General features: G+C 41.3%; 1 protein-coding gene across 5 annotated transcripts in view; it reads right to left on the bottom strand.

Annotated features, from left to right (window-relative positions):
- Nucleotides 1-22,583, bottom strand: part of SLC39A11 (solute carrier family 39 member 11) — a 393,771-nt gene that overhangs the window by 66,080 nt on the left and 305,108 nt on the right. For all 5 annotated transcript variants that reach the window (XM_072990764.2, XM_072990765.2, XM_078384320.1 and 2 more), the window contains one exon: nucleotides 19,428-19,497. In XM_072990764.2, the coding sequence (XP_072846865.2) occupies nucleotides 19,428-19,497 (70 nt within the window). The remainder of the gene's footprint in view (nucleotides 1-19,427; nucleotides 19,498-22,583) is intronic.

The raw sequence follows: 22,583 nt of genomic DNA, 5'->3' as shown, positions 1-22,583 counted from the left end.
AAGCCAGAGAGTTCCAGAAAAACATCTATTTCTGCTTCATTGACTATGCAAAAGCCTTTGACTGTGTGGACCACAGCAAACTATGGCAAGTCCTTAAAGAAATGGGAGTGCCTGAACATCTTATCTATCTTCTGAGAAATCTATATGTGAGACAGGAAGCAACAGTCAGAACTGGATATGGAACAACTGATTGGTACAAAATTGGGAAAGGAGTACGACAAGGCTGTATATTGTTTCCCTGATTATTTAACTGATATGCAGAATACATCATGCGAAAAGCTGGACTGGATGAATCCCAACCTGGAATTAAGATTGTCAGAAGAAATATTAACAACCTCAGACATGCAGATGATACCACTCTGATGGCAGAAAGTGAGGAGGAATTAAAGAACCTCTTAATGAGGGTGAAAGAGGAGAGCAGAAAAAATGGTCTAAAGCTCAACATCAAACAAACTAAGATCATGGCCACTGGTCCCATCACCACCTGGCAAATAGAAGGGGAAGATATGGAGGTTGTGACAAATTTTACTTGCTTGGGCTCCATGATCACTGCAGATGGTGACAGCAGCCACACAATTAAAAGACGCCTGCTTCTTGGGAGGAAAGCGATGATAAACCTCAACAGCATCTTAAAAAGCAGAGACCTCACCTTGCTGACAAAGATCCACATAGTCAAAGGTATGGTTTTTCCAGTAGTGATGTATGGAAGTGAGAGCTGGACCATAAAGAAGGCTGACCACCAAATAATAGATGCTTTTGAATTGTGCTGCTGGAAGTGACTCTTGAGAGTCCCCTGGACTGCAAGGAGAACAAACTTACCCATTTTGCAGGACATCAACTCTGATGGCTCACTGGAAGGACAGATCCTGAAGCTGAGGATACAATACTTTGGCCATCTCATGAGAAGAGAAGACTCCTTGGAAAAGACCTTGAAGTTGGGAAAGTGTGAAGGCAAGAGGAGAAGGGGAATATAGAAGATGAGATGTTTGGACAGTGTCATCAAAGCTACCAACATGAGTTTGACCCAACTCCAGGAGGCAGTGGAAGACAGGAGGGCCTGGCATGCTCTGGTCCATGGGGTCACGAAGAGTCGGACACGACTAAATGATTAAACAACAATTGATATTAGACCAAAGGTGTTCAACGAGATTTCGTGTATGCAGGATTTGTTTATGTAATGATTCTTTTAATAATAATTTTAAAATTATTATTATTTATTTATTTATTTTATAATTTATTATTAAAAGAGTCATTACATAACCAAATCCTGCAAAAACTGAACCTTGTTGAACATCTTTGGTCTAATATCAGTTATAAAATTTTAAAAGTTTGGAACACTTTCAACAAAAGGGCTATTCCCATTTCGACATACTAAGTGGGATCCCCGCATCCATGAGATTGATACCTGCGTTCTGCAGCAGTCCTATATACAACATACAATGTTATCCCCTTGTAGCCTTTCCCCTTGTATGTTGTATATAAGGTTCTCTCATATCTGCAGTTTCAGGCATCCACAGTAGATTGTGGAACCGATTCCCTATGGATATTGGGGCCCTACTTTAATTAGGATCTGGTATCAGGAAACAGTACCAGAATCAGGTGCACTATCCCATCCCTTGCATCCTTGTAAAAATTACAATACAGAAGCATGTGTGTCACAGACTCTACAACTCCAGCACCACATGGACATAATCTTTAACCCTAAGGTCTACCTTAGAAGCACCCTTCAATCAGAATTGAGGACATACTGCTAACCTTTGCTAAGAAAAAATATCTTCTGTACTTAGGGACTCTCAATTTATTTAAATAAGAAGAATACTCATTGCTATAAAAATAATCATAATGCTTTAAGGGAGCAGGATCTACTGAACAGAGCTAGTAAATCTTGCCCAGCAATATGAATTTCCTCTGCTTTATCATGGATGTGGTTTGTGTGCTGTTATTTCTAGGAAGCTTGGTTAAACTGAGGCCAAGGGATACGTGGGTCATTCAATGCCAAAGAGACATAAGAATCTTCGATTCTGCTATAAAATAATTGATTTCAATAGTGTGAGAGGTAGCCCCAGGCCAAACGTATTAGTGAACACAAGCCCATAAATTTCAAAAATGAGGACTGAAGTTTTTTGTTAGATGCGTGCAAATTAGTATCCCATTCTGCTACTCCATACAGAAGCTGGGAAATTAATTTGGCCTTGAAACCTCCACTGCAGCAGGGATAAAGTTACGTATTCCTGCTGGTCACAGGGGAAAAAAAAGTAATACCTTTTTGGAGGATCGCCTGATAAGGAAGGCTGCACCAAGCAGAAGATCTCAAACAAATTCAAATTTATGATGTTGTTTTTAATGAGAGATCTTGAAGGACTGGAATGAAAATGCTAGAGCTGGAAAAAAAAGGACACCACTTTCTAGAACAATAGAAACATATGGGGCTCTGAATAGTTACAGGTTTTGCCCTTACACCTATGTACTGATGTCTCTTGAGGCAACATTATTATTATTATTATTATTATTATTATTATTATTATTATTATTATTATTATTATTATTATTATTATTATTATTATTATTATTATTATTATTATTATTATTATTAGGCTGCATTTGATCTTCTCCAATTCACCTTGAGCACTGGAGTGTGTCATTAAATAGCTAGCAGACTAGAAACCTTTACAACCTCGGGTACAAAAGTGTTCAAAAAGCATATTCGAAAATATCCTGGTTAATGGATTCAGCTATAGAAAAGGTATTATCAACATAAGCCGCTGCAGCTGCTTTTTGAGTAAAAAGCTCAAAGGAATTTAAATAGGAAGACAGAATGTTTCTGTGTTATATAGGCTCCCCAAGGTACGGGTGATCTGGGCAGCTATTCTTAGATTCTCTGCATTTCTATTCTTCATAGCTTTGGTTAGAAAACATGTCTCTGGAAACATAAAGCTGAGCAAGAGCATGCTGTCTGGCACTTTCTCTTTGCAAAGCCCATTTCAGGTTCTGTGAAGCTGATTCTTGATCACCAGCCACTGGATACAGCAATATTTTGGTCAGAAAGATCCTTCTTAAAGCCTTACAGCAAAGATTGTGCTGACTTCCTTCTCTCCTCATTTCCTCCGAATGCTCAGAAAACGTCTTCCTCAACCAGCCCTCCCAATGACATGCTATCCTACCTCTCCCCTGCTCTTCACTTTCCTTTAAAAGGACAAGGCTTAGTTGGGAAAGTTGTTCACAATAACAGAATTCTTGCTTTTATATTCATTTCACAATAACAGCCCATCTATTTTTCAGTTAAAGATCACTGCACGGTACTGAAATTAAATAGGAAAAAAATGGCAAGAGTCTTGGAAGACTGCCCAGCAAGAACAGGCCGCATACTTGTAACGGTGGTTCTTTGAGCGGTCATTTGTGAATTCACACATGTGCATTGTTTCTGCATCCGCATCAAACTCTTCAGAACATTCTAGAGCTTAAAGGAAAAAAACCCATCAGAGCAGCCCTCTACAGTGTGCATGCTGCTGAGCCTAACTATCCATCATTTCCCTTAGCCCACTGACCTCAGGCAAAAGAAACAGAAGTTTGGCAGACTTAGGGGAGGATGGGTGAGTTTTGTGAATTCAGAGATGGCCACTCAAAGAACCATAGTCCCAGTTCTTTTTCTGTGGTTTCTGTGAATCACATATCTCGGCAACTGTCAAGTTCACTTACTGGCTAGCAGGTTGTCATGCTTACACAAATGAAATTTCTGTCCTTCTAATAAACAGAGAATCAAGCTTTACCCTGATGTCCAACCTGTAGTGTTTGATGAACATCAAAGGGCTGAGGCCACAGTGCTGCTTTGCAAATGTCTTCTAATTGGATTTCTTTGAGAAAAGCTGTAGATGTAGCAAGAGCCCTAGCGGGATGTTCCTTCAGAGGTGGGAGGACCAGTTTCTTTGCCAGCTGCTAAGACTGCCAGCTGGTAAGATCGTATTCAGAAGCCATTTTGATAACTGACAAATAGTTAGATTTCCAGAAATGCCTAGTTCTTGAGGTATAGCATGCCAAGGCTCTGCAAACATCTAGCATGTGAAGTACTTTTTCGGTTCCGTGGTAAGAGCTGGAAAGATGGAAATGCAAGAGGCTGGTTAAGGTGAAAGGCTACTTTAGGAAGGAAAAACACATCAGGAAAAATGGTAACCTTATCTTTATAGAACTGTAGGAAAGGTGAGACATCCTGGAGAGTGCACAGTCCACTTGCTCATTGAGATGAGGAAACTGCTACTATAAACATGGTCTTGTGTGTAAGTCGTGTTAGGTTTGCCAAATGACAGTTTCTTGATCTGGGTACAGTGTTAGCGGAAGTGACTGCTGTGGAGTTGGAGCCTGCAGATCAGGAGCTTCTTGGGAGTTAGAAAAAGTAAGATGGGACCAGGAGGTTACTTTGCTGACAGACTTTTATGGAAGAGTAGGATAAATCATTCTCCTTTAGGTGTAAAAGAAAATGCAACACCATGTGAAACGTGGGCGAGAGACTAGATTTTCCTGTTGATTGGGCAAAGGAAGAGAATCTCCACCATTTGTATTTGTAGCTATGTCTGATGGATGGCTTCCTAGATTCATGGATGATCTTCTTGAGTGTTGGAGAATTCTCCATGCTGTTAGCCTTAGCCTGAGGCTAATAGTTTGGATGGCAGATCTGGATGGCAAATTGTCCCTCTGTTCTGACAAAGTAAGTCAGGCATCAATGGTAGCTGAAAAGAGTCTCTTCCCATTAGTTTCAACATTATAAACTGGGCTTTGTTTGGCTGCCATGGGGCTATTAAGACTGCACCGAACTTTTCTTGGTAAAGCTTCACTATTACCCTGTGCAGCAGGGGAACTGATGGGAAGAGGCAGAGAAGATTCCATGACCAAGATCATTAAGGCATCTCCCACCACCACCACTCGGCCCATCCGTGAAAAGTATTTCTGACACTTCCAGTTGCTCAGGGGTGGAAAATAGATCTATGCTTGGTTGGCCCCATCAGTTGCAAATCTTGTTGAACACACTTCTGGCTAACTTCCACTCATGGTTTTAAGATACTTGTCTGCTTAGGTTGTCGGCTCTTTGGTTGTCCTACCATCCATCTTCCCAATGGATGGCCATTGGGAAGATGACAAAGGAGGCACCATTCCCAGAATTGGATCATCAGCTACAAGACAGACATGGAGTGCATTCCTCTCAGTTTATGTAGTGCACTATGGTATTGTTGTACTATCTTGCCTGATATCGTTTCAAATGCTTTGAAAGCCTTTGTTACTGCTAGTAGCTCTAGCTTGTTTGTATGAAGATTTATTACTTTTTTTTGGACCAGAAAGCATAGATTTGACTATCGTGACAGTGTGTACTTCCCCAATGTTTCAAACATGCATAGGTTGTTACTTGAATTCTGTGCCCGACCAGTTTGAATGGTTTTCCGATAATTAGATTGGATGTGTTGGTCCAGAACAAGAGTTGCAGTGCCAGTTTGCGGATCACAATTAGCATTTTGGAATTGTTATCTTTCAGCATATCAAAAGAAGCTAGGTATTAAGCCTAAAGAACTTTGGAACAGCTTGCCACCAGAGATCTATCTGCCTGGCACCCTCGCTGGGTGTTTTCAACAGCCAATTAAAAACTTGGCTCTTTGGGCAGGCCTTTCCTCCTGCCAATACTTGATTTTTACTTTTCTTTTTTTGTTGTTGTTTATCCTCTCATCTTGATCATATTATTATTGTAGATTTAAATTGTAGTTTTAAAATCTGTTTTGTGCACAATATATTGTGAGCTGCCCTGAGTAGACTCCTGTCTAGAAGGGTGGGATAAAAATCCAATCAATCAATCAATCAATCAATCAATCAATCAATCAATCAATCAATCAATCAATCAATCAATCAATCAATCAATCAATCAATCAATCAAGAAAGAAAGAAAGAAAGAAAGAAAGAAAGAAAGAAAGAAAGAAAGAAAGAAAGAAACCTCATTTTCAAGCAGATGTGTGCAGTTACTACTGTTGTTGATGCCCTGTGACCAATAAGTCTTTGAACCATATACAGTACACTGTAACTTTCGTGTCTGGTTTGAATTTCTTTGTCAGGTTTAGCATTTTTTTCACCTTGTCTTGAGGTATGTAGGCTCTTGCAGCTCTGAAATCCAACACTGTACTGATGTAATGAACTTTCTGATGTGGTTTCAAGATTGACTTTTTAAGATTTATGCAAAGACTGAGACTTGCCAGAGTGAAAGAGACATCCTTTTCCACCTTGGCCCTGAAATTCACAACAATCACCTCATCGTCCATGTATGGGAAGACTGTTATCCATGGAGTCTGAGGTAAGCAGTGCCAGGTGCCACACAAGAGAGCAACTTGAACTGGTAGATATAATTGCCCAATGCAAAACATAAGAAATGGTGATGGCTTGAATAGATAGTAATATAGAAAGAAGCATCCTTGAAGACTATCACAGCAAATCAGCCCCCCGCTTCTTGAGAAGTGGTAATATTCTGAGCTGATTCACCATTCTGAACTTCTTGGTGTCCATTTAAGAATGTCCATCTCTCAGATCCGAAATTGGTCTCAAATTTCCAGCCTTCTTTTAAATCATGGGATAATGGGAGCAGAACCCAATGAGAAGCATTCTAGTGAAACAGGCTGTAATGTAGCTTTCTTTAAGAGTGTAGGTATTTCTTCCTCCAGTATTGGAAGTGGTGTTGTAGGTCTGAAGAGACCTGTTGGGGGAAAGGATATAAATTCTATATCATAGCTGTGTTTGATGATGGCTAGTATCTATTCATTTTTTGCCATCCATAGTGCGCCTTGTGGTGAGATATGGAGCTAAGAGTGGAGTGGTGTCTTCTCTCAGTTCCACACCTTCCCAAACTTGCTTGGTGAGGTCGCAAGAGAGGCTCTTCTCAGTAGCTGCTGCTCCCAGATTTTGGAATGCACTGCCCTGAGAGGCTAGGTTGGACCCCTCCTTCTTGCCCTTCCATCGTCAGGCAAAGACATTCCTCTTCAGGCAGGCCTTTAAGCTGTAAGTTATCTCAAGAATGCTGGCTCCTAATCTGCAAGTTTTTAAATGTTTTCAATGGTTTTTTATATTTGATTATTTTAAATTTCATGTATATTTAATTGTCTTTTAAATGTGATATTTATGTCATGTTTTTGAATTCCATATTTTATTTGCTGTGAGCTGCCTTGGGTCATCTATGGGGAGAAATGCAAATACATATTTTTTTTAAGTGAGTGGGCAGAGGAGTATTTTTCCTGGTCTAGCAGCCTTTTCAGCATTTCGAAAAATGTCACATGTGCACTTTGCACAGACATAAGAAGAATGAACCGAACGTGTTCCGCATCCACACAACTGTTCTGTTTCTTTGTGCCTGATCGAAACAAACAATCCTGCCAATCCTGTGGAGGCAGGATTGAAAAAACACATACAAAGCAGCTAACCAGATTTCATTATGATTTCCCTCAAGTAATCCACGAGAGGGCAGCATAACCATTCAACACCTTGGAGGAAACTTTCCATGTGTTCCTAGGAAGTGATAGGACTATTTATTCTCTTGGCTTTACCTCTCATCTCCCTCTAGGGCAAGGATATAAATGAGTAGGCAGTGATTCATGCTGTCTGCCATGGAGAATTCTACAGTGAGATGACATGGTACAGACCACACCATCACCCATAACCAGCCACTGATTACACCTCTGTGAATTGTCCATTTCTGACAGTCCTCAGTGCTTCAATGGTCAGAGCCCATCCATCTATCTATATCTATGGGAGGGCGCAGAGTCTATCCACCACTGAAGACTTTCTTAATTTCTTCCACTGTTTTTTTACATCCTGCAGTTTCTGAATCCTGGCGTCCATTTATTTCAAGCTCCTTTGGCAATATTTCTCACCACTTTTCCCCATCACATTGTTCTGAGATGTACATGAGTGCAGTTTTTATTTAGAAAAAGGAAAGGCCCCCGCTATTTTACTTGGAGGCAGCATTGCACATGAGTGTGAAATACGTAAAAGTGAACATTGCAAAATTGAAGGAGAAAATAATAATAATAAAATAGAATGTGACAAGAATACTGTTTTTACTCAGGGAGTCCATGGAGGTGATCACATCCTGAAAACAGGACTAAGTCAAACTAGTGTCATTCATAGAGAGGAATTGGTCTGCATTCCTCTTCATGAGAATGGCTACCATCTTCCTGCTGCTAATTTAAAGAGAATTGCAATTATCATCTGCACTGTCTCTGGTTCCTTTCCTATGTGAAAAAGGAATGATGTGGCCTTTTCATCCACTGTATCTTATTGCTTTATGGAGATGATGGGCACTGGCTCTGTAGAATTCAAGGGTTCAGGTTTATGTGCGAGTACTATTTTGTTCCTTCAATAGCTCAGTGGTTTAGGTATTTTGGCTGTGAAGCCAGAGGTTGGGAGTTTGATTCCCTGCTGTGCCTCCTTGACAGGGGATGGACTTGATGACCCAAAGAGTTCCTCCCAGCTCCGCAGTTCTAAGATTATAATGAAGAATAACATTCCTTGAAGAAAATATTGTGTAATATATTAGGCAACAAAAAAAACAAGCGGACAGAAACTCAAACCCCTCAAAGCATTCAAGCTGCTATGGACTATGCAATGAATTGATGTTCTCCCTCTGCTCAGTGTTGTACGCATGCTAAACAAAATTCTGCTGCCTGACTGGAATGTCTCCATATTGTGCTGTCCCAGAGAGACCTGTTTTTTTCTAACTCTTAGATCAATACTATAAGATCATCTTAAAGGTAGCTCTCTTGAAAAAAAAACATTTCCCCAAACAAGACCCCAGGTGGTAATAAAGTCAGGTTCCCAGCATATAAACCATTTTCTCCTTAACCTATTTTTTCTGAGAAGACAGAATTTTCCTCTCCCTATCTCAGTTCATTTCAGAATCAATGAGTGTTTAATTAAGATAAAGCATTGCACTAAAAAAAGGCTCGGAGGTGCTGGGGGGGGGGGAAAGGGCTCTGGTATTCAAGCACAGATACAGTTGAAGGGAAGAAAAAGGGATTGATATGTATTCTGCCTGCTGCTATTAATTGACAATTCCTACAGATAACATACCTTGGGCTGAATATCTCTCAGCTGGAGCTGCTGTGGAATCTGAGCTCATTCATCTATCCATGGACTGCCCAGGTAATAATTATAAGAGGAAGGATTGTACAGACAAGACTTGCTCACACTAAAAGGAGGGATTTTTAATTTTATTTATTTGCTTAGATTATTCAGGTTTGGTTCCAAAGAACAAAACCTAAATGACACATTTTGCTGAAGTAGATAAACATTGTTTCATTCCTCCACTGGTGTCCAGGTGCAGAATTGATAGCGCTGTTAATATGGCAAGCTTTTATCTGGGAAATCTGAAAACATTCTGTACGTGCATGCAGGGAGAATATTTATCTCCATCTGACAGAAGTATCTCTGTTGCCGCTTAAACTTCATGGCCGTCTAGATTAATCTTTTGGTGTTTTAGCCACTCAGCCTATGAGCAGCGTCAGAAATGAAAAAGGACAAAGTAGCTTGGAGTGGCTTTCAGAAGAAATCTGCAAATAAGTGTTTTGAAATTTATCCACTCCTGTACAACTGCAGACAGCAGGATGCAGAACTGTAAGGTATCTACCAATTTTTAATTCATCCACACATAGACTTCGTATTACTAAAACTTGTATTTTCTTTTTGCATATTTGTATGGGTCATATGACTGCTATACACTTCATTATTATTACTAAATCCTTTTACCAATTCCCTTTTAGGTGCAGAAAGGCATTTGACTCTAAAGAGACGATGCATTCGTCTGCGCATTCCAAGTGACAGATTAGTTCTTTTTCTGGCACCGTACCTACTTCCCAGGGATGGGGACTTGAGCTGCGTGACTCACTGTCAAATTGGACTTAAGTCACACTGGTGACTCGATTTGGGCTTGACTTGGTTTTCTTCCCCCAAAGACTTGCCAACATCCCTGCTAATTTCTGAAGGACTAAAGGCAAGTTGCTTATTCAGCTACCCTCTTGTTGCAGCTCCACAAAGAAATGCAGTATCTCATCTAATTAAGTTTCTAGTTTTGAAAATCATGGGGGGAAAAAAGAGACTGAGGATATGCAGGAACAAGAAACACATTGGTTGAAGTAGCCTTCCTAGCATTAGCTTTTATAAGTAAAAAATACAACTCCCGCTAACCACAGCCAGCTTGGTCTCTGCCCTCCGAGTTGCAGTTCATGGGGGCTGTAATCTAGGAGAGCTGGGAAGCATCTGATCAAGGAAGTCTGAACTAAAGCTTCTAGCTTTTGTCTTGTTTTGTCGTACCAAACGTTTGACTGCAGAAGTTCTGCTTCCTTGACTTCTGTGACACATATTTCTCAGTAGGAAATGCCATAGGTACAGTACACGAAAAGAAGTCACAGTGGAGTTCTCTCATACAGCTTGCAGTGCTGCCAACAGGTGTGTGTGTGTGTGGGGGGGAAGTGCTTACCAGTGCTTGGAAGTCTCTGATCAACCCCAGTTCCTAAATGACAGGGCATGGCCCTTCTCCTTGGCCTTTTTCTCTCCAACACATCTATTTGTGTCATATTTTCATCCTGCTTTTCCAATAAAAGACATTGATCACAGCATCTAAGAAATAACTTGTGCAATTTAAACAATAAGAGCCAAGAAAATCACCACAGTAAGAAAACAGTTTAAAAGGCCAGCTTGAAAAGATGACACTTCTTAAAAGCTAATGAGAGGGGGAAGTGATCACAATTCCAAGAAGAATGCATTTGACAGTTGAGTCTGCAGAATTTACTAGCTTCCTAGATTATTTAAAAAAAAAACAAAACAATAACCACGGGTGTTTTCTGAAATATAAACAAAAGCAAGTTTTTAAGGCTATGTTGTATTAAATTCTGACTAATCAGCCCTTCATTCTGATTCCCTAGACTGAGCTACTGGAATGGAAGTTGTCTGTTTCATAGCATTCTGCTCATTTTTTAGACAAAAAACTGGCCAAAGAGCCATTTCACAGAAGCAGGTCTGCAAAACTTCCAAGAAGCACCCAGGAAGAAACTACTCCAGGAGCAGCAGGTTTTAGAGACCTTGGGGGACACCTCTCTCTCTCTCTCTCTCTCTGTATTATGCATGTATTATGAAGCTTCTATACCGTCCAATTAGTGAAAATTAGTGTACGTAATAAGATAGTGAAGTCCCACTCTCCCTGCCCAAAATTCAATTTCAATCAACAGTAACACTGAAAAATAAGAAATAGGGATGACTATTAGAAAAAACAGACATCACCTTGCCAACAAAGGTCCGCATAGTCAAAGCTATGGTTTTTCGAGTAGCGATGTATGGAAGTGAGAGCTGGACCATAAAGAAGACTGACCGCCGAAAAATTGCTGGTTTTGAATTGTGGTGCTGGAGGAGGCTCTTGAGAGTCTCATGGACTGCAAGGAGAACAAACCTATCCATTTTGAAGGAAATCAACCCTGAGTGCTCACTGGAAGGACAGATCCTGAAGCTGTGGTTCCAATATTTTGGCCATCTCATGAGAAGAGAAGATTCCCTGGAAAAGACCCTGATGTTGAGAAAGTGTGAAGGCAAGAGGAGAAGAGGACAGAGGATGCGCAGTGTCATCAAAGCTACCAACATGAATTTGACCCAACTCCGGGAGGCAGTGGAAGACAGGAGGGCCTGGCGTGCTCTGGTCCATGGGGTCACGAAGAGTCAGACACGACTTAACAACTAAACAACAAAATTTAAAAAACCAGCAACCCTAAACCTCAGGATCACTAAAAGCAAGCAGTGTTATAGGATTATTCAGTCCCTGCTGGTGGGAGTACGCTCTTGAAGGCCGTCTTGAAGAGCTCTGCCTTTGCTAATTATCTGAAAACTCAGAGGGATGGGGCCTGGTGTACCTCCAATTGAAGTATATTCCATAGGGGTTGGCCATCACTGAGAAGGCATGATTCCTAGTTGACACCCTACAGATCTTTCTCAGCATGGCCACCCTCAGTGCCGGGGCCTGTGAAGAACAAGTGAAATGGGTAGTTGTTCTTCAGATGAGACATTCTGACTGTCAGATGAGACAGTTTGACGTTCCAAACTCTTTAGGGCCATATAAGTTAAAACTAGCATTTTGAATTGGGCATGGAAACTAACAGGAAGTCAATGCAGGCAAGCCAGGATTGGGGTAATATGATCTAATTTACATATCCCCCAAAACCAGCCTGATGACTGCATTTTTCACCTACTGGAGTTTCCATATAATCTCCAAGTGCAGCCCCACATAGATTACTAATGCATGTACCAGCATTATTAAGGATTGTTCATCAAAACAGAGGTGCCATTGGGTGATCAACTGGAGGTGGGGGGAAACATCCCAGACACAGCAGCTATTTGTTACTCCATTGAGAGTGCTGGGCCCAGGAGAACATCCAAACTGCAACCCTGGTCTTTCAGGGAGAGTGTAACTCCATTTAGACCAGTGGTGTCCAACCCTGACCCACCAGATGGTCTTAGGCTACAGCTCCCAGAAGCCTTCACCACCACCTCTGCTGGCCAGGATTTCTGGGAGTTGAAGTCCAAGAACATCTGGAGGCCCAAGGTTGGGGACCACTGATCTAGACAATGTAGCTGCCCATTTTCTGTGGTTTCATTTTCTATTTGTTGGCCCTGGACCAGTCCAATACCAACACCAGACAGTACTTGGAGAACCTGGAGAGGATCCTCTGCACAAGATGAGAAGGAGGGATAGAGCTGCATGTCATCGGCATACTGATGGCAGCAAACTCCAAAACTCCTAATGATCTCTCTAAGTGGCTTCACATAAACGTTGAACAGCACAAGGGAGATGATTGACACCTGTGGAACTCCATAATAATGGATTCAAGGAGTTGAAACAATATCCCCAAGCTGAACCATCTGTGAGTGGCCATTGAGGAAAGAACAGAAACACCAAAGTGCCAAACCCGCAACTTTGAAAGCCTCTCCAGAAGGATACCATGGTCAACCATATCAAAAGCTACTGAAAGATCCAGGATGACCAACAAGGTTATGTTTCCCCAGTCAACTTCCCTTAAACATTGTTCAGGTTGACCAATGCTTTCTCGTTGCTGTGCCACGGCCTGAACTGAAATGGATCTCGACTATCAGTTTCATCCAAGAACACCTGCAACTGATCAGCCGCCACCATTTGTTCCACCCACCTGCACTTGCTGCATTCATTTCTCCATCAAGTGGAATTGCCAAATGCAATTTGTAAGTCTGGAGACAGAAGCTTGAACAAGTAATTCTCAACCTGGCTACAAGCCACAGAAAAGTTTGAAAAATAAATAAGAAAAGCAGAGCAAGTTCTCTGGCCAGATAAGTAGTTTGATGTTCTGGAAAATTCCTCTCTCAAAATGGTCCATCACCACCCATTTCTAACGCAGCTCCTTCATCATAGACACAAAACGTAAGTCAGCATTCAGATGTACAACAAATGTATGCATCTGTGGCATGATTTCTAGTGGTGTATGCCACAAAAAGTATTACTATTTCATACAAAAATTATTGCTTTTCATATACCCCCTGACAGCCAAGCCAGGTATGACCAACAATTGTCATTTTTTTTGTTTTTGTTTTTTTTTATTATGTGCTGTTAATTTGCTCATGACTTACAGTGATCTTACCAGGGTTTTTGAGGTACATGAGATATTCAAGAAGTAGTTCACCACTGCCATTCCCCAGGGAGTTTCTATCATCGTACGAAACACGAACCCAGGTCTCCTGAATTTCAATCCAACACTCTATCCATCACATCACATTGGCTCTCTGATTTTTGGTTTAATCTTTTTTTTAATGGCCAAAAATGGCAATTTCTGGGCTCTGTGTGGCCTATGAGGCACAAATTTGACTGAAAGTTACTGAAACATGGGTGCCAATAGGAAAGCTGTACCAGAGAGAAAGAAGCATAACTTTTGTATCAGAAACAGGTGATAAAATACACTCCTAGCTAGAGCTACCTCCTGAATATCAGGGACCTAAGTTACATACAGGAATATATATATGCTACAAACTTGAGGCTCTAAATGGCCCCATTCAAGACAGGGAACTTTACCTTCAAGTGGTCCAACTGAAAATACATCTATTTTCATAAGCCTTAAACCTCGTCTCAGCTCATCTTCCTACTCTGCCCTCTGGTCCCTGAAGTGACCAAGTGACAGCAAGGGTCAAAACAATACAAATATATTGAGAGAGAGAGAAAAAAATGGAACCCCTCCCATCAGCAGCCTCTATTTTATACTTCTCAGTAATTCAACTGAAACTGTTCATCCCTGGTCAACTGAGAGCTCAGTGGTTTTACTATGCTGAACCAATTTCCTCCCTTCTGAATTCCTGCCCCAGGAAATCGTATGGGCAATTTGTTATTTATGTATGGATCAGACTTTTTAAAACATCAGAGGTTTTAAATCTGAGAAGAGGCAGCTAAATGAGTTAGTGCTGAGAAAGCAATGAGGATGACCTTTTCAGCCCCAGGGGGGACATATTCAAATACAATCATTTCAAAGTGCACAGCAGATTGCGGGTGCTAAACACCAGAAAACTATGAAGCAGGAGGACAGAAGGCTTTCCAGAGAAAGGTGAAGAAGTCCCTCTCACCAACCCCCCTGTATTTTCTGGCATAGTAATTTCAGCTAAAGGCTTTCATAAAGCGGAGGTAAGGGATTAGAGCAGAATGATTCTCAACAAGCAGGTCCCTCTCCCTTCAGTGAGGGACCAAGCCAGAGCAAGAATGGTGAGCAAGTGAAGCCCTTTCTGTTCACAGCATTCTCAGAATGAAGCAAAGACAAAGGAAGAGAAGACTCAGATGGTCTGACTCCCAAGTTAACAACAGCCCTCCTGCCTAAATCCACTCAAGCCATGGTCTTCCTGTAGAGTGGAATTTTGCCACCTATGGACTGCCTAGGAGTATGCAACTCTTTAGTTGGGTGTATTCCTACTCCTTCACAGATTGCTGCCTTGTCATAGCGAAGGGGCTTGAGTAACTCAGAGAAGCTATGGGCTATGCCATGCAGGGACACCCAAGACGGACAGGTCATAGTGGAGAGTTCTGACTAAACGCGATCCACCTGGAGAAGGAATTGGCAAGCCATTCCAGTATCTTTGCCAAGAAAACTCCATGGACAGAAACAAAAGGCTAAAAGATATGACGCTGGAAGATGAGCCCTTCAGGTCACAAGGTGTCCAACATGCTACTGAGGAAGAGCGGGGGACAAGTACAAGTAGCTCCAGAGATAATGAAGTGGTTGGGCCAAAGCTGAAAGGACACTCAGCTGTGGACACGTCTGGAAGGGAAAGGAAAGTGTGATGCTGAAAGGAAAAATACTGCATAGGAAACTGGAATGTAAGATCTATGAACCTTGGTAAGCTGGATGTGGTCAAACAGGAGAGGGCAAGAATCAACATTGACATCCTGAACTAAAATGGATGGGGATGGGCAAATTCAATTCAGACAATTTCCATATCTACTATTGTGGGCAATAATTCTGTAGAAGAAATGGAGTAGCCCTCATAGTCAACAAAAGAATGGGAAAAGTTGTACTGGGATATAATCTCAAAAATGATAGAATGATGTCAATACGAATCCAAGGCAGACCTTTCAACATCACAGTTATCCAAGTTTATGCACCAACCACCGGTGCTGAAGAGGCTGAAACTGACCAAATCTAGGAAGACTTACAATTCCCAGTGTGGTATAGTGGATAGAGGGACAGACTAGGACCCGTACTATGGGTTAAACTGCAGAAACCTCTGTGGTGCAGGGTCAGAAGACCAGTAGTTGTAAGAACGAATCCACGTGATGGAATGAACTCCCGTTGCTTGTCCCAGCTCCTGCCAACCTAGCAGTTCAAAAGCATGTAAAAATGCAATTAGATAAATAGGTACTACCACAGTGGGAAGGTTACGGCGTTCCGTGTCTAGTCACGCTGGCCACGTGACCACGGAAACTGTCTTTGGACAATGTCTTTGGACAAACGCTGGCTCTACGGCTTGGAAGCGGAGATGAGCACTGCATCCTAGATTCGGACACGACTGGACTAAATGTCAAGGGGAACCTTTCCCTTTACCTAAATATCTCACTTATCTTTGAAAGCCCTATTAGGATTGCTACACGTCAGTTCTGACTCGACAGCATACAACAACAACAAATTAATAAGAGTTGTCCTGTCATGTACCTCACCAGTTAGTTGCTCAAAAGAACTGCCGGATAGCTCAGTAGTTTAGGTACTGGACTGCAGAGCCAGAGGTTGGGAGTTTGATTCCCCACGGGGCCTTCCTGACAAAGGGAGGGACAACCATTTGTCAGATCTGCTTTGATCTGGATTCCTATATTGAGCAAGGGGTTGGCCTCGATGGCCTTATACGCACCTTCCAATTCTGTTAACTTATGATTCCTATGGTTAGCCCCATAGAAAAAACATAAGGCAACGTAACCTATATCTTAGTCATTCAGCCTGTTGTGGGCAAAGCAGCCTGCCCATGTGAGGCACATATGCAACCTCTTTCCCAAACTGACCCTATAGAAAACCTATTCTAATTTGCAATCGAGTTTGGATTTGTGGAGTGCTTATTAAGTAGTCCTTCTGCCAATCCCAAACGTCTTCCTGGAGTAATGCTGTGCAGATACATGACATATGATAGGGAAAAACTTATTTCACCTATTGTCCTTCTGTTCACCTTACATCTGGGAAGGCCATAAATGCTCTGAAGGCGAGTAGGGGGAAGCATGCAACCTAATTCTCCACAAAATATTTGCATTTGCCAAAGTCTTTGAATCTAACACCCATGGAGGTGTGAGATAGCGAAACTACACACACACACACACACACACACACACACACACACACACACACACACACACACACACACACACACACACACACACACACACACACACACACACACACACACACACACACACACACACACACACACACACACACACACACACACACAAAAATTCAGGATGCAGGGTTTTTTCTTTAACAGACCTCAGGCTTCCAAATGATTTCACAGAGCAAAAAAGCGTGGTGCTTATATACTACCCCATAGCGCTTTAAACACTCTCTGGGCAGTTTACAAGTTAATTATGCAGGCTACACATTGCCCCCCCCCCCGCAGCAAGCTGGGTACTCATTTTACTGACCTTGGAAGAATAGAAGGCTGAGTCAACCTTGAGCCGGCTACCTGGGAGTGAACCCTGGGTCATGAGCACAGCTTTTGGCTGCAGTACAGCAGTTTAACCACTGCGCCACTAGGCTCTTTTACACAGGGTGTATGCTGGTTTTTCAAAAGGAGGGTAAGAATTATTGATGCTTACAGACATCTGTGAGCTAAAGTGAAAAGCAGAATCACTTCAACATTCTGCTGTTTATATTGATTGTTTAAAAAATGAATGTACTCCCTACAATTGGGTTAGGATGCTAGTATTTTGCTGCTGTGGCTAGGTTAATACAGATGGCAGGACAGGTATCTATCAGCATATGAATGCTGTATATGAAATCAATTACTCAATTAAAGTGAGGGAGGACATTCTACTCCCACTTTTCTCCCTCTTGTTCATTTACAAATGAACCTAATCAGCAGAAAGGAACCACAAAGAAAATACATTTGCCTAAGCGGCTGATTAGGAACAAGTGAGAAATTCATGTTAATTTTTCTCTTTAAATATCACCTGAAAAAAAAATCCTAGTTCCTTTACAGGCAATAAACTACAGAAGAAAGCAATAGTAGAAAATGTAGAATTACTTTTGATGTAATAGCTCTTTTGAAGTCTACCTTGTCTAAACTAATTATTTGAGCTGGAAGGATCCTTATTTGCAGCTTTCAATTCTTCTGTAGAGAAAATAACCTGTCAATCCTTCAGAAGAGCCTCTTCCATGATTTGAAAAGACAGTAAAAGCAAAAGAAAAAAAAAAGCTTTAAGATCAAGCCCTGAAATCACAAAGCCAGGTTTCTCAAAAAATGGAAACCAAGTCTTCTTTAGGATGGGGATGGGGGGCGGCGGAAGCAGTATTACTTTTCAAAAGCCTTAGTATAGTTTTCATACATATATCTGTGATTTACAACATAGAATGATACCTTTTTCATTTTCATCTCAAAGGAATGCTGATTGTGATGGACCAGATAGATTCTTTCTAATGTCTGTTGAGAAGGCTTGGAGGTTTAAAAAAGAAAAAAAAGCCCTCAACTCCCTGGACTGTCTTTATCAAAGACAAAAACTAATTTCAAAATCCTTTTATCTTTAAAGACCATTGACACTACAGTGATCCATTTTGCCTTGAATGTTTCTGCTACTTTGGAGGTTCTTTAATTTCTCTTCCTTTAAAGAGAAATTGTAGTGGCAAAGTTTCATTCTCTCAGGCAAAACTTTTAAATTTTACCTGAAATGTTTACAGCCTCTGCTTACATTTCCCCTTCCCCTTAACTTCATGGTATGCTTTTAAATCAAACAAACCTCCCCAAAAGTGATATTTCCCCTTTTTCAAAACCCACCCCACACATCTCATTTACAGAACTTTGTCCAATTAAATGCAGATGGAAAATAAGACATTATATTTGGAAGGTGATCTGAAGCATTTTTAAAAGCCAACCTTTTTGTGCGGTGAAAGTCTAATTTCCTAGACTATCTTCCATTGGAATGATATTTGCCCATCCATTTATGTTGTACTTCATACAAGCTTCCTTTATACAGAGTCATGAATCAGTGCAAGTAATGTGACAGTCCCCAAGATAGAATTGTTCCTAAGAGACCAGCACTACAGTTTGAGTCTTTTCATTATGAGACACAGATACAGCTAAACCTATATTATACTGAGAGACAGTCTGGAATCTACGATTGTGTTTCACAGTTATCCATTTATTGATTGTTTCAAGCTAGATCTTGTCTTCACAGTGTATGGGGAGCAAAACAATACCTTTAAAGACAGAGCATTAATTACCGAAAGCTATTATCCAGCAGTTACAGATGGGCCCAGCCATAACATTTACGCTTCCTACGGCAGGCAGGGTCTCACCTTGAAATACCTTCTGTCACTCTGCGGAAATTGGAGGGCACAAGAGAAGGTAGAAAAAGCAATCCTGTTGCTCTTGGGGTTTTTCACCTGTTTCACTCTCTTTGACCTCTTGAGTGACATTATTGGTGGCAGCCCCCATGTAAGCCTCAAGGAGCTTCTACAGACAGTGTTTCTTCTTTCAGTGGAAAAGGAGGTGGTTCCCCACTCCAACAGTCCTGTACATACCTAGCAGATTTTAAGGGAGGCTGGCAAAGAGGAGAAAGCCCCACTGCACAATGCAAACATGCAATCACACAGCACTGAACTTCGCCTCCTTTGTACAAGGAAAGAAAGCTGTAAAATATGTGTCTTAAAATTATACAGTGAGCTTACCTTGCACTTTCAAAGGTTGCAGATGCTGATTTCCCAATAGCACCAAAGCCGACACCCACGGCCAAACCCTCTGAAAGAGAAAAGGGGAGGAAAAAGCCAGAAGTCAGTAACTCATTGATCTGGTCACATGTTGAGAACAACTAACATACATAAAGTGGCTCTTTCCCTTTCTCAATCTAAAAGCCTGCAACATTTAAGTTCACAGCAGAAAAGCACTACAGTGGTGCCTCTCTTAACGGTGATAATCCATTCCAGGAAAATCGCCATTAAGTGAAAACATCGTAAAGCGAAAATAAAAAGCCCATTGAAACGCAGTGAAAACCTTTCAATGCATTCCAATGGGCTTAAAACTCACCGTCCAGCGAAGATCCTCCATACAGTGGCCATTTTCGCTGCCTATATAGTGAGGAATTCATCCCTAAACACAGCGGAGAGCCATTTTATTTACCCGGCGGCAATTTTGAAACTGCCGATCAGCTGTTAGAAAAACGTCGTTTTGCGAAGAATCGGTTTGTGAAGCAGGGAACCGATCATCACAAAGCAAAATTGCCCCATTTAGACCATCGTTTTGCAATCGCAATTGCAATCGCAAAAAGATCATCATAAAGCAGATTCGTCGTAATGTGGGGCAATCGTAAAGCGAGGCACCACTGTACTTCCTTTCAGAAGGCCTCACCTGACATCTTTTGACATGTGGTAGGAATGCTCACTGCCATCTAGGGCAACAGTTTTTGTAGCAACTACTTGCACACAAGAGCTGTGTTGTGGCCAGTGGGTAGTAAGACAAAGGCAACACATTCCAAAGTATTTTACAGCCCACTTTTCCTATAAACTTTCATGAATGTTCAAGCCTGAATCAGCATACAGCAGGCAAAGCAAATTAAGTACTACAAAATCGATATGGAATTATTTGTCATTCCCCACTATTTTATAAACGCCATCTTCCATATGAATGCACATCAGCTTTGCAAAACACAATCAATGCCTAGTGGTTTAAAATACCACACTTCCACTGAACTTCAAATAGTGGTAGTTTAGTTGCATTGTTTGGGATTGCTTTTAAAAATTTGGAATTGGTGAACTGAGAGTTCCGTTCCTTCAGGGAGGATTCAAGTTTCTTCCGTACATATTTTACCTCACTGCTGTATGTACTGTTAACCACAAGTCCATAGTCTAGAAAAAGCTAGATGGGCTCAAATTGGATTGTTTGAAGCAGGAATTAAATTTTGTTGCAACTATCCATGCTGTATTGGTTTCACTGAGACTGGCAACCAGAATAAAGCCACAGGAGGGTGGGGGAAGGATGCTTGTCAAACTTTAAAGATTGCTTAGGCTTTAAAGACTCTTGATTGGTTTTGCTGCAAAAGACTAATATGATTTACTCTTTGATAATTAAACCACAAGCCAGGCCTGGCCTACTAAGAGAGTGGCCAGTTGCTATATTTATTGTAATGATTCAATTTTATCAGTTGCCACGCCAACAAATAAGCACAAATGATTAGGCTGAAGGACTGCTTTTTTTTCAGTGAAATATCACCATTTATAGAAAAAGCACCAAAAAGCCTTGTGGCACCTTAGAGACCATTTAGCATAAGTGTCAGCCCATTCCATCAGAGGCAGGCCATTAAAACATATGACAAATAAAACTGGTTGGTCCTTAAGATGCCACAAAGGTCTCCCCCCTCCCCCCACTGCAAGAGTAGACAGACACAACATGGTCATCTCCCCTTGACGTGTTCACAATTTGTGACAACCAAAATCAAAACACAATTCACCAAAGATCAGTATGTATTAACAACCGTATTAATCCCACGGATTCCCAAGAAACACAGCACAATGCGCTTCTTTTTATTGGATCCATTATCAATCTTATCTGGGCCGGTAGTAGAGTGGAGTTTGCAGGGTCAAAGCCCTAGAATTTTTAAATTAATGATGACATCATTTTTTGCCATCATCTCCATTCTCCATCCACCACAAGATCTCCTGTTCTCTCCAGTTTTTGCTGCAACATCACCATAGTTGTAAGGAAAAAACCAAACTATCTAACAATGATATAATGATCTATTATTGCTGGTTGTTCCTATTGTAGAGCAAACAATTTTAGAATGCCTTGGCCTTGGTGTTAATGAAGACTTCTTAACTGTAGAAAAGGCCTGTCCTTGATGGAGAAGAAAAATGTCAGAACAATTTTTTTGATGTGGATCAGTTTTTAGAAGCCATCACAATTGAGACTGCACTTCAACATTTACTACATCACCACTGATTTGGGCAGAGATGTCCAAAGCATCATAGTATGTTATGAAGCAGAGACATGGATGGGGAAAGAATATAGAGGCTAAAGTTTCATACCTATTCATATTTTGGTGAATGTGAGTAGAAAAAGAAGCAAATGGGGTAGCTCATAAGATACATGATACTGTGGTCATACTGGTGTAAAGAACTGGGGTCCTCCACATGCTTCTCTACTACAACTCTAATAATCTTTAGCTGCTGACTATGGAGATGTAGCTAATGGGTATTAGAACCCACCAATATCTGGGGGGTTATCATTTCCTCATTCTAGTATAAAGCCATCCTATATGCTACTTAACAACCCTGAAGACAATTACTCCACGCATGGAATTTCAAAGAAAAATACACAAATTATGGCTTTTTCTTCAAGCAAAGTACGGTATGTATGAGAAAACATGAGAAATGTGCCATGTTCTGTCTATACTAGAAATATATGCCAAGCTTGCATGAACTTACTTTTGCTTTGTTTTGTTTGCTCAAAATAGCCACTTAAAAAAAGTCTGTTAGTCCACCTAAGTGACACAGTAAGCAGAACTTCACACTATAAAGCAGGGGTTCCAAGCCACAAGCACTTCTGACATTTTGCAAGCTAGGGGTGAGCCTCATGGCGCAGTGGTTAAACTGCTGTACTGCAGCCAAAACTGTGCTCACGACCTGGGGTTCAATCCCAGGTAGCAGGCTCAAAGTTGACTCAGCCTGCTATCCTTCCAAGGTTGGTAAAATGAGTACCCAGCTCGCTGGGGGGGGGGAGGCAATGTGTAGCCCGCATAACTAACTTGTAAATCGCCCAGAGAGTGCTTGAAGCACTATGGGGCGGTATATAAGCAGCACGCTTTTTTTGTGAGGATGTTGCCTCTCACGATA

Source organism: Pogona vitticeps, chromosome 2, assembly GCF_051106095.1.
Source record: "Pogona vitticeps strain Pit_001003342236 chromosome 2, PviZW2.1, whole genome shotgun sequence".
NCBI lineage: Eukaryota > Metazoa > Chordata > Lepidosauria > Squamata > Agamidae > Pogona > Pogona vitticeps.
This window is presented reverse-complemented; position numbering and strand designations above follow the sequence as displayed.